At 37.1% G+C, this 13470-nt stretch overlaps 1 protein-coding gene across 1 annotated transcript in view; it reads right to left on the bottom strand.

The window, feature by feature from the left end:
- Nucleotides 1-13470, bottom strand: part of Malrd1 (MAM and LDL receptor class A domain containing 1) — a 721844-nt gene that overhangs the window by 248163 nt on the left and 460211 nt on the right. The window contains exon 28 of the mRNA XM_029557135.1: nt 1955-2138. Coding sequence (XP_029412995.1) covers nt 1955-2138 — 184 coding nt within the window. The remainder of the gene's footprint in view (nt 1-1954; nt 2139-13470) is intronic.

Genomic DNA, 13470 nt, shown 5'->3' with positions numbered 1-13470 from the left:
TCCTCAAACAGTACTGACCCCTGCCATTGCATTAGGCTACCCAACAGTACTGGACTGCAATCCCTATTGCTGCAGGCACTGCATACCTAGTCACAAAACAAATGGAGAGAAATCAAGTTGGTACTGACCTTGAAGCTACATCTATGCTAGCTAACTTTCACATACTAGAAGTGCTATGCACGTTACTGACAGAGTGATCGACCTTACCCAGCTGTCAACTCCGAGAGCTACAATAACAACTGGCCTGGCAAAAATATGCCCGCCAGTGCATTAGTGGCATGAATACTATCAGAGTAACCAACCACCTTCTAATTGGATTTAAGGCCCACTTTACAATATGGAGCCCATACCTAACACTGTTATCAGGGCCAAGAACCCATGGCTACACAGGTCACAGGAACGGGGGACAACCTACTATCATTTTGCTAAATAGACACTCTATTAAACTGACTCATAATGGCTTATTGTAATACAGATTGGTGCATGTCTCAAGTCCCATCAGAGATGCTGATTCTTATAGCAGATGGCACTTACAGTGACCCACAACCAATCAACATGCAGAGACTAAGAGACTATGGGTGCTCAGCCCTAAATTCGACACTGATATATACCTTCTCTTCCCAGGGATCATTGCAGATGAGGGGGTGGGAAGACTGAGAGAGCTACAGGTGGTATGTGAACACAAGAAAGCTGTTTTCTGGATACCCCAGGATAGGTGTACACATGAACTTGTAACACTTATGACACCATGCACAAGACCTGTGCAATCCCATGTCAGACAGAAACTCAGCATGGATGGGGAAGGTGAGCATAAAGCCCAAGCCCAGCTGAAGTTCTTTTGGTGCTTGGTAGACACTTCTAGAGAGAGAGTCAGTTTTACTGACTGGTGTGTTGTCTAGCAGGTTGACTAGTCCCCAAGGGATAGACCCCCCACCACCAACAACGGCACTTGGGAAACAAAATAGATTCTACAGGCCTCTTAAAAAATTAAAAAAAAAATAAAGCACATGAAGTCAGGGATGGGTAGTAAGGTGGGGTTGGAGATGGAGGAAGGAGTTGGAATATGATCAAAATACATTGTAGGAAATTCTCAAATTAATAATAATATCAAAATTATTCTCAAAGATTCCTGAAGTGGGAATTCTAAAACAGCATAGATTTCTTCATGTGTGAAATGCTCTGGAGCTCAGAAGAGGGCATTGGATCCCCTGGAACTGGAGTGAGAGAAGGATGTTAGCCACCATGTGGGTGCTGGGACCTGAACCTGAGTCCTTTGCAAGAGCAAAAGTGCTCTTAAGTGCTGAGCCATCTCTTCACTCCCAAGAGGATGGGATTCCTTGTTTATCTGCATGATGGTCCTGGACTTCCCAGCCTCTAGAATAGTGAGCAGTGAGTTTCTGTTGTTTCTTAGATACTCAGTTTATGGTGTCTTGTTACAGCAACCCAACTGTCTTATGATAGATTATATCACTTTTTATTTGTTTGTAATTTTGGAGAATTTCATAATGAGCATTATATTTGTATCATTTCTGTCCCTCCCAGTCCCTCAAACTCCTCCCATGTCCCTTCTATTCCCTCTCAATTCTTGTCATCTTTTTTATTATTGCTATAAATATGCATATATATAGGTATATGTATATAATGCACTGAGGCCACTTGGGGCTGCTCATTTGTACAAGTGTTTAGGGCTGACCACTTGGGATTAGATAACATGTCAGGGAGTTTATTCCTAGAGAAAACTCATTCTCCCTCCCACACATCCACTGTCGATGTAGCTCTTCATTATAGATAATATCTCTTAATTTAAAGTTTACAATTATGAAACTGTTCTTTTCAATTGATTTGTGTGTGCACAGACATACATCAGAACATTTTATACATGTGTAGCAAAGATGAAAATGTCCACATTATATATAAATGTGTTTTCAAATGGAAAGGTTTCTGGGAAACTCACCGGTTGTACAGTTTTTAAATTCTACATCATCAATTGCAGCTCCTCCTCCTAAGTCCCTTGTTCTGATGCCTTGAAAGATGACTTCAAACTTCCTTCGCTTTCCCAGCAGGATGACAGCCTTTTGCCAGTGGTTACCAGGGTTTGGCTTACGCGCTTGCCATACTTCTGATAGTTCTTTTTCTGTCTGAAATTAAAGAGTTTGCATCAGTGGAGTAAGTGAAACAATAATAAGAAACAATATGTAGCAGAGAAGCTCTTAGCCAGTGAAAATTCCATAAGAATGAAAAGGATTGGACTTTGATCACATCCGTGCTAGACTTTATTTCACCAAAACAGAGGCAAAACTAATCTACCTACGTATTTCATCAAAGCAATACTGGTGGAATTTGCAATGATCCCGTTTTGGTATTTTCGGAGGTATTAGTATAGTGTCCTCATTGGCTAAATCTACCTATTCTCTCACGAAATTCTTACAATTGAATAGAATCTGAGAAAGTTCTAGAAGCACCAAGTTTTTAGTTTGGGATGCTCCTTTCTTCCTTTATCAGTACAATCTCTAATTATTCACACTGCACATTCCTTCAAAGAGTTTAAATAACTGACAGAAAGAGGAAAGAGAAGAAAATGCAAGGGACTGAGCTTTACAGAGAAGGAAAGTTAGATTCCCCAAATCAGATCCTAGGACAGAATTGAAATATTTTCATTTTCAAAACTATAATTATCTGAACACCAGCAATAAGAGTTTTTGGATACAATTCTGCAATTAAAAAGTAGAAGTCAGGGCTGGAGAGATGGCTCAGCAGCTAAGAGTACCAGCTGCTCTCCCAAAGGACCAGGATTCGATTTCAGCACCAACATGGCAGCTAACAACCACCTGAAACTCAAGTTCTAGGGGGATCTGATGCCTTTTTTGGCCTTTGTGGATTTGCATACATGTGGTACACCTACATCCATACATGAAGACAAAACATTATTGATATACATAACATTAAAATAAATAAACTGAAAGAGAGAAACTAAAAGCTAATTTTTTTAACACAACATATTCAACTATCTCCTCTAAATAAGCAAAGAATCAGTAACAAGCAATATTGTGTGGTATGCATGAATGCTCCTAGTGTTGTGACATGACATGGCATGACAGATAATATAATCCAGTGACCAAAGAAAAATGATACTAATATTAAACTCACAGATTAGCCAAACAAAAATCAAAGGACTTTGCAGATATATATTATTTTGTACAGCTTTCATTCTATAGCTCTTTCTGGGAACTGTCTGGAACCACTTGGCAGATCTGCCAACCAATAAGTCTGTGGGGGATAATCTTGATATTGTGTTAACTGAGGCTGGAAGACTTCCCCGCTGGGAGTGGCACCAATCCCTGGCTGGGGATCTGGGTGTATAGATGGAGTGAAGGAGCTGGGCAGCAGCATCCTTCATCACTCTTTGCTTCCTGATTGTGGATGTGATACAACCAGATGCCACCAGGTACCTCAAGCCCCTGCTGCCTTGGCTTTCTCTCCAGGATGCACTATACCCTTGAACTGTGTGCCAGAATAAACCTAAGTGGCTTTTTTCTTCTTAAGTGGCTTCTGTCAGGGTATTTTATCACAGCAACAGAAGAGAAACTAGGGTAGGATGACTTAACAAACCATAGATATTTAGCAAAGGAAAAATATTAATATCTCATTATATTTATACTTAGCACCCAAATGATTTGTATTTCTTATTGCTCTTTCATCGTGTTTCCATGATTAATGCACAAAGAAAATTTGGTGTCTGAAGGTTTCTATCAGATACTGGAGCAGAGGACAGAATTCCATAGAATGGCATCCAGAAAATCCTACAAGCTGTTCCTGTAAGTTTATAATGCACAGTTTGAAATACATGACTTATTTGTATTTTAAGAGTAAAGGGTAATTTAAAAGAGATATATCTGAATAAAGGATGCAGAGGAGTCATACATTTATAGTTGCGTGCTCTGGAGAATTAAGGTTGATGAATATGACTACCGCCTTGTTCTGCAGAGGCAGAAATAGACTTGAGCAAATGGTTTTCTTTTTTTCTTTCCTTTTCTTTTTTTTTTTTAAATCTGGGGCAACAGATAGAAGATGGATCCATGCATCAATTAATTTTGTAAAACAACTAGAAACTTACATATAAAGCTTTTGACACCCTTTACTAGAAAACACATATTTGCCTTCAGAGGCTCATGTAACTTTCACATTGAAGGGGATGAGAAATTCACACCTAATTAATGGGATCTCATCGTTCTGTTAACTAAAGAGAAGTCCTTTACCAGGTTATTCTTTGACTGTCATTGTTTTAGTGATTGGGAATCAAAGGGATGAGACGTTAAATCAAAGATGAAATAGGATAATCTGACACTTAAAGCTATCAGAGCTATGGATGTGGATGGGAGCTTGTCTGAATTCTTAAATGTACAACTGTCTGCAGGCATGCACTTCTGTAGCTCATAGAACCCCTCATGAGCTACACTAGGTATGAAATGAATTTTCAACCAATAACATTAAAAAACATGTGATCCCTTTAATCAATAAAATATGAATCATTTTTTTAAATCTTGGAAAGGGGCTTCTAGTAAGAACAAAAGGAAAGAGGCTGAAAAAGACTTGAATCAGGTGTTCATTAATGTCTACGTGGCAAGATGAGCTAAATATGTTGAAAACCTTCCACAATGGCCCACGACACAGCACCAGTCTAACATACTCAAACATATTACATATTCTAACGTATGCACAACTTACATATACCATCAATTCTTTTCTCCAGGAACTAGTTTCCTGAGAGATTATCTATCCCAAGTGGGCAGTCCTAGACACATGAACACCTCTAAATGGACTCAGTGCATTATACATCTGTGTATATGTGTACATTTATAAATGTATATATGTATATATAGCAATAACAGTTGAAGAAAAAGACAAGAAACTGAGAAGGAGTTGGGGGAGTGGGGGGAGTTGGAGGGGGACCGGGAGGGATGGAAATAATGCAAATACAAGACTCATTTATGAAATTCTCAAAAATAGAAAGTAAAAAGAATAAATTACTATAATTTCTTCCACTCCACACACACACACACACACACACATGCATACACACCAACAAAATTTTAAAACATAATGCACACACACACACGCACAAATTTTTAACATGTGGGTATGTAATCGATTCTAACTTTTGTTGATTTAATTATTTACTTGATGTCTTGATTTCTATTCTTTGTGAATGGAGGATAAACATCATTCCTATCCCCCAATGACTTTGCAGCTGTCTACTGATTTAGTTCTTGCATTCGTGTGGATTTTTAACTGAAGATCTCAAGGAAATAATCACAGAAAAGTAAATATATATATTTTACAATAAGTGGTTACATTGCAGAAATAGAAGAAATGTTGTCTTTAAGCGTTTTTCCTATTATAAATTGATTTATTCTCTTCTGTATTTCACATATGCCCTTGTAATGCATTTGACTTCATACTTCATTCGAAGTTTCCTTTTCTGGTCAAGTAAAGACAGATCATGAGACATTCCAAGAAGATAGTACTACTTCACTGTTTTGAGACATATTAGTAGACAGATTCACCTGGAAGCTCAGTCTCATATGTTTGAGGTAAATATGCAGAGTTTCAACAGGTAATTGCCCAATTTTCCCAAACCAACTGAGAAATACTTGTCTTCATTGACCTCTTTATCATACTTGAAATGTTCCTAGAGATTCCACGTCAGTCTTGTTTATTGATCCATCAAATGCCATTTCTATTAATTCACTATAAACTTTTTCTTCTGGAAATATTTATCTATGTATTTTCCATATTCCTTCTAAGAACAACTAAATTGCCTGGAAAATATATAAATTATATACAATATAAGAAGACTAAAAAGTGGAGCGACAGTAGATGATAGAGTAGCTTGGAACCACAGGCCTCAAAGACCCAACACGTGGTAGGTTAGTAAAGTTTTCCTTCACCACCATTAATCCCAAATTAAATATAAAAGTTTAATAACCTGGAGAGTCCAACAGACCCAGATTGCCGTTTCTAGTCAAAAGATTTGGAAAGGGTAGTTTTAGCAGGAAGGATACTGCTTAGACTATAATTATCCCACCAAAGCCAAGTGCTTCTGAAAAGCCAGTCTGAACTCCCCTTCCAGGCTAAGCAAAGAGCCTACACTTCCATTACACCAGATCAGGACAAGGTCCCCTCAAGACCTTAAATGCAGGAAAACTAAGAATTTGTCGTATTACTGGGTCTTGTCATGTTGAGGTATTTGCATTCCTTTATGGAACAGAACTCTGTCCATAGCAAATTAGTTATTTTTTGTTCCCATTTATAAATGTTTTTGGTGCTGGGTATTGAACATGGAACCTTGCCTGTGTTAAGCACATACTCCTTCACTGACTTATGTCCCTGACCCATAAAATACTTATAATGCGTAAAAGAGCATTACTCTGTCTCTCAAGCACTCTCAAATGTAAATGCGATGACACTGGAAAATATTAATAGTAAGGATGTCAGTGACAGCCACTGGTTTCAGGATTTAGAAAGAGAACTCAACAGGGAAGTTACAGGAATACTTTTAAGAGAGAAAAAATGTCTATAAATGTATAATTCTAAGTGCATTTGGTAAATACAGGAGGACACTAGGAATTTATGAAAAGCCAGGTAATGATACAGTGCAGAGTAACCTTAATGTATAGCATTAGAAGAACACTGAGGAGGTTTAACAGTCGAAAATTAATGTGCAATCTGACAAATCAATCTAAATGTATGGGAAATGTGTGAGGCAGCCTCACTGATGTCATAAATTTGGAAATGAATGGAACTTGTAGGAAAAAGGAAAAGAGCTGCAAACAAGCATGGTACTCTGGCTAATAAAGTTTTCCACAGAGGTACAGGGTAAATGAAAACACAGCTGAAGAAGGCAGGAGGCAGGCTTCCTGCTGTTTGAATGAACGATTACAAATAAGCCAATGGAAAAGGTCCGCGTGCTCTGCAATGGTAATGGGCCAAAGTCGGAGATACTGTGAACTTATACTTAAATCAGTATAAGCAGTCACACACACACATATGCAGGGAATTTTATATGCATATTACTATCCACACAGCTATGCATATCTTCTATAGTCTACAACTGAGAGGTCATCCAAACAACAGGTGCTTAGATCTGCTTTATAAACCCTGCTCTCTAATAAAAGGAACATATGCATTACTGAAACAACAGATTCTAGACCAGGGTCAGGTATGTACACGAATTTGGTGTGTCTTATATTACCAGAAGGTGAGCACGTGTTAAAATAGAGACTCACCATCATGGGGATATGTCAAAGGATACAAAAGCAAGTAGAAGAGTTCTAGTACCCAGAGTGTGAAAAATGTAAACAAAATAATGTCCTATTAGATTATAATGTACAGTAACAGTAAATATCAACAAGTCTTACTGATATGAATAGACTATACATCAAATAAATTACTAAGTAATTTTGAATAATTTACAGAAATATTCCATTATTAATGATGTGGAATCTAAATTCTCACTCCTTCACTACAGATTGATGTGGTCTTCCTCCTTGAAATACATTACTCAATCAAAAAGTAAAGTTTAAGAGTAAACACCACTGGGTCGGCAGTCTACATATTCCTTGGCTAGTATTTCTCAAGAGTGTTCACATCACCCAAGCAAGAAACATTTCAGAAATTATTGTAAACAAGAGGAGATCAGCAGGGCATAAGTACTACAACATAGAAATCATATTTTAGTGGGAGGTTGAGAAATCTAGCTGAAGTATGAACCTCAGGTGCTAATAACATGCAGTCTTGGCTTTTAAAATATTTTTGTTATTTTTATTTAATGTGTATGAGTGTATTGCTTGCACGTATGTAAGTGCACCCATGTCATGTAGTGCCTGAGGAGGTCAGAAGAGGGCATTGGATATCCTGGAGCTGGAGTCACAGACAGTTCTTAGCCTCCATGTGAGTGCTGGGAATCAAACCTGGGTCCTCTGCAAGAGCAGTCAGTGCTCTTAACCACTAAGCCATCCCTCCAACCCCTCAATCTTGGCTTTTTAATTATGACAAGTGTTACTAGTCTAATGGTTAGTAAGTAATGAAGGAGGAATAAATAGGACTTCTACTATTTTTGCAATAATTCTATAATCTAAATTTTTATAAAATAAAGTAATTCATTTAACAAATTTTAACATCTTTTTTATTTACAGATATATTATGCACACAGCACAACTCAAGCAATATAGATTGTTTCACTGGCATGAAAATCCACCACATTTATAATTTCTTTTAAGAAATGGAAAAGAATGGTTAGAAGATAGACTAATGTTTTCATTGAATAGATAACTACTCTATAAATCATTTAAGATACCAACTGGTCTGGAGAAATATTTTAGCAGTTAAAAGTGCTTGCTGCTATTGCAGAAGACCAGAGTTCAGTTCCCAGGAGCCAGTGGCTTATGATTATAACTCCAGCTCCAGGGGATCTGATGCCCTCTTCTAGCCTGAGCAGGCATAGGCATATACCTGGTACACATACATACATTCAAGCATTTAAATGCACAGATACTCCTACATACATACATACAGACAGACAGACACACACACACACACACACACACACACACTCGCACTCATGCATAAATTAAGAATAGATAAAATCAGGACAGGTGAGATGGTTCAGTGGTTAAATTTGCTAGCTGCTCCTAATAGGACCCAAGTTAGGTACCCAGCATTCACATGGTGGTTAACAACCATCAGTAACTCCAATTCAAGGGAATCTGATGTCCTCTTCTGGTCTCCTCAAGCATTGCACACATGTGATGCACTTACATACATGCAGACAAAACAATCATTATGAAAGATAAACCAAAAAATTTAAAAATAAATAAATCTTAAAGAAAATTTATTAGCCATCTGAAATAAACTGAATAATAGAGAATTAGAAATCACACTCCTTTGTTAATGTAATATATTTAATGTATAAGTATATATTAATGCCATTTTGGATTTTCAAAAATAAAGTGGATCTTTGCATAGAGATATCTTGCAAACTTCTACTAAATATCTGAAGGCAAACCCATAGTTAGTGCCTCTTGTGTTTATATAGAGTCAAGGAGTAAAGCAGCGAACTTATTGGACAGATGTGTGTGGTCATAGACACAGTGAAATATTTTCATTTCACATGTGTTATGAAGTTATTTTCAACAGAATATCCTCACTCTTTTATAAAAGCATCCTTTTAAACCCAATATTTTTTTCTAGACAATATTTTTATAGGTTTAGGCAATCAGAATGAGACTCTAATATGAAATAGGCACTTTGATGCCAAGCATAAAGACCAATGAAACTGAAATTCTGCAAATCATTTCTTCATGAAATCACTTTCATTTTTCAACCCAACTTACTATGTTCTTGAGGATTTCTAAATATAGCACCATAAACTCACATAGTATGAGGACATTTAGTTTGTCTCCTGTTCACACAAACATAAATAGAAATATCCCTATACATGAGTAAATGTGTGTTTTGGTCATATTGTAGCTGGGAAAAGCCCCCAGAGGGTATTCCTTCAGCATTCAGAGCATATTCTTAAAATGGTCTGGTAAACCCCTGCTTTTCATCTGTCTGTGCTCAGAGTTATCTATCTCAGAGACCTCATACAGGACACTCATTTCTGCCTTTCCATTCCCCAGACAGGCCATAGTACGTTCTTCAGCTCCATATGGTAATGTTTCATGCTTGTCTTCAGAAATCAATGATGCACATCTGACAGCTGTCTTTAGACCTTTCAGTTTAGATGATGGAGTTAAAGTACTTTCTTCCACAATGGTCTAAAATGAATATTTTGAGTCTGCACATCAAGGGAGCCCAGTGTCTGAGAACCATGGCCATTCTACTTCCCACTCAGGATATTCATTGATCAGGAGTCTTGTGTGAGGGTGCAACAGCTGTTGCATGACACATGTCTTGTAGAAGTGAAGTAGATAGTGTCTTAATAAACAGTGTGCCTTTCCAGTTAGCCAATGACTATTTAACAAAGAGAGGCCTGTTGAACAAAGCTGGCCTAACAAGTGATCTTATGAAATCAACATTCCTAATGTGAGGCCTATAAACTGCTAGGGCTGAATTAAAAGACAACCCAACCTCATGTTTAAAAAGGTTCAGAGGCTGCTGCCTGGCTCATTTTCTATCCGCATTCTTCCCGCCCCTGTTGCAGCCGTTCTCCATCACTTTTTTAATGGTCCAAGACCCTTCTCGTCTTAGGATGGGTATACAAGGAAATCTTTGTCTTTACCCATCCCCATGTAGCTAATTTCTGGTCAGGTTTCAGCTTCACCAGCACTTTTTCAGGCACTCAACACTGGCTCCTCCCCACCATACCCTCCAAGAGTACAACACACTTCTCAGTGCTTATCACAGCATTGTTAGATACAGTTTTCCGGCTACACCATTGGCAAATAGCTACATCTCCCATTTGATAAAGATGATGAAATGTTAAGAAACCCTGATAAACATTACCTAGCATCTTGGCCTCATCAGTAACTCAGTAACTGCTCAATAAACAAAACGAGTAGAATGAATGTGTCAATTGTGCATGTATGTTTGAAGAGGAACAAAAATTGTATTTATAACTGCATGCGCTTAGAGTATGAAGTGGTTTTGAAACTATTATTATAAAACATCCATTTGGAAAAAGAGTCTTACAGGCTCCTGGGATCCTGCTCATATGAACCCAGAGCAAAGGTGTCAGCATGCACAAGACCCATGCAAACTCAAGCAGATAAAAACCCAGCACAGAACTGGGGAAATGGGCAGCAGGCCCCAACCTTAGAAGAAGAATTATTGGCAGCTGATTACTGCTGGGTGAGGAAGAGCTGATCTTTAAGGGAGGGACTCTAGATAGGCTGACTAGACCACAGTGCAGTGGATGAACCTGCACTGAGGGATGTCTGGGAACACTAACTAGACATGATAGGCTTTAACACAAATGACAGAATGCATGAAATCTAGTGGGCAGGGCTTTGGGAAGGGGCCAATGGGGAAGAGGGTATATAAAGATGATCAAGATGTTCTGTAAGAAATACACAAAAATTCAATAGAAATTTACAAAAGAAAATCTATTTTAATTTCTTTTCAAATCTTTGATGGGTGTATTAAGAAAAGTTTAAGGGGCAAAGAGGAGAAACGTGTGGCAGGTATCTACTACACAGCAGTATTGTTTGAATTTTTCTTCTCTACTGTCACCTGTTTAAGAAAGCTTTCCAGAATGTTTGAGTGGGTCCATTTTCACTTATATTGCACCAATCTGCCATCATCTTTATAATGCTTTTATCTTCAGATTTTGCCACATCACATAAACTGTTTTCTCACAACAGTTTATGGTGCACAGAAATAAGGTCCTTCATCATCTTCTTCACCTCTGGCTCTCACATGACTAAAACATAGTTGGGTTTTGTCCACATGATAATCATTGATTTAATAAATATTTGAATATTTAATTTCAATTTACTAAACTAACATGTTTCATGTTACCACTGGCTGAAGATTAGTTCAAAAACTCTCTCAAGAGCTAATAGATTTCAGATTTTTTCTAATATTATTTCACGACATTTAAGATTTTTATATTACTGATTTTAATGGGGTTAAATTGCTTTACTACATTGCATGAATGTTCAATTAACACTTCAAAAGTCACTACAAGTTATTTTCCTTAAACAGTGAGTTGCACTGACATAGAAAAGCTTCCCAGAATACATGGCAATTCATCTAAATCTCAGGTAACATAAAAAGAAGCAAGAATTATGTCCATGCGGATATGTGAAATAATTCATGGGGCTATTCTGAAAAAGTAACCTTCAGATTGACTCTTACAAGGTCCTCACCTTTAACTATGTAGAAAAGGCTCACTAACCCAATTAAAATCCCAATCTATGATATTCAAGATGATTTTCTACTCAGCAATCGAAGGCTAATTTCCATTGTCTTTCACACTACATTTGGTTCCTAAAGGAGAAAAAAATTTATATGATTGAACCTAGAAGAACAATGGGTAAAATAAGAGTGAAAACTCCTTCGGGAGCATCTGACAGGAAGGATAATCAGAAAAGGTAGCAAGGTCAAAAGCAAAATGACAGTTATGAGCGATTGGATCTGTCCCTTGGCTCACAGCCTTTCAGGAAGGCTGATAACCAGGCAGCACAAACAGGAAAACATTCTATAACCAAATTACGGTGCATAAATCAGCTCACTTATCTTTCAGGATGTGTAGCAAATGAAACAAGAGAAAGCAAACGTATTCATGTAAGACAGCGACAAGATAAACTAAATAGCAAGTTAAACTGAGAGTCTTCTACAAATTTCTCTGAACAAAGCAAGAAACACATCTACCGTTGATGAGGCATACATAAAATCATTTCAGGAAGTATAAAAGTAAAATGCTCAATATATTATAGTTCAAATGCAATACTATTAGATGCTGAATGGAATTTATGAAGGTCCTGTTCAAGAAATAAAGGACATGCATAAGACAGATTTTTCTACTTCAATAATTCTCTGGACTTATAAAAATAGGAATTGTTATATATTTTCTTAACAATAAGCAATCCATAATATCTAACATCTTACATTTAACTTATACTAGCACTAATGAAATAGAAAGATTGATTAAAATGAGGAATACAAAACTAAAATGTAAGCATAAGATTTAAAAATAAAATAATATACATACAAAAAATCAACAAATAAAAAAATGAGTTATATTTGAGGAGGAAACATAAAAATTTACTTCATGTTAATTAGTAGAGGTGATAAACATTACCATTGAAATCTACCTGATGACTTTATATCCATGCTCAGGTGCCAAGGATCTGAGTGTAACGGACTGTGGCGAGTGATAATCAGATACATAGAGATTAGAAACACATGTGCAAACATCTAAGCGTTAGTAGCAAAAACAATGAGTCTTTCTGTAGGAAACAGTATATTTTAAAATGAAATGGAGATCCTTTTTAAAGGCTAAAAACTCATTTAATTTTATCTTATAGGGTTTATACTGAGTTCAATATTATATAAATGTATTAATTCAACTGTGAACCTAAAAACTTAACAGCCACTTTTGAAAGAGATGTGTCTTTGCTCTGGAAATTGTTATTGACTATGTTAAAGCTGCAATGAAATGTTTCTTCTGAAAAAAAAAAAAGTCAGTGGGAAAGAAGAGCAACCAGCAGTCGGTACAGACCTTTATTTATTAGTGAGGAATGACTACTGACCAGCTTGCATTTGCAGTGGCCACAAGGGCCAAACAGCAGGGAAGCTAAAGTAAACCTTTGTGTATGTAAATAGAATTATGGGAGTTTGGAAGAGGATTTAGAGCCTGCATTCTTCCATGATAAGGGTCCTGGAAGGACTTGTTTGCAGAACTTTAAGGTTGAGGTTTATGGGGTCCAGGATAGGCTTGTTTGCAGAGCAAGAATTGCTTTATGG

The sequence above is a fragment of the Nannospalax galili genome, unplaced genomic scaffold (genome assembly GCF_000622305.1).
Source record: "Nannospalax galili isolate Female #2095 unplaced genomic scaffold, S.galili_v1.0 scaffold487, whole genome shotgun sequence".
In the NCBI taxonomy this organism is placed as follows: Eukaryota; Metazoa; Chordata; class Mammalia; order Rodentia; family Spalacidae; genus Nannospalax; species Nannospalax galili.
This window is presented reverse-complemented; position numbering and strand designations above follow the sequence as displayed.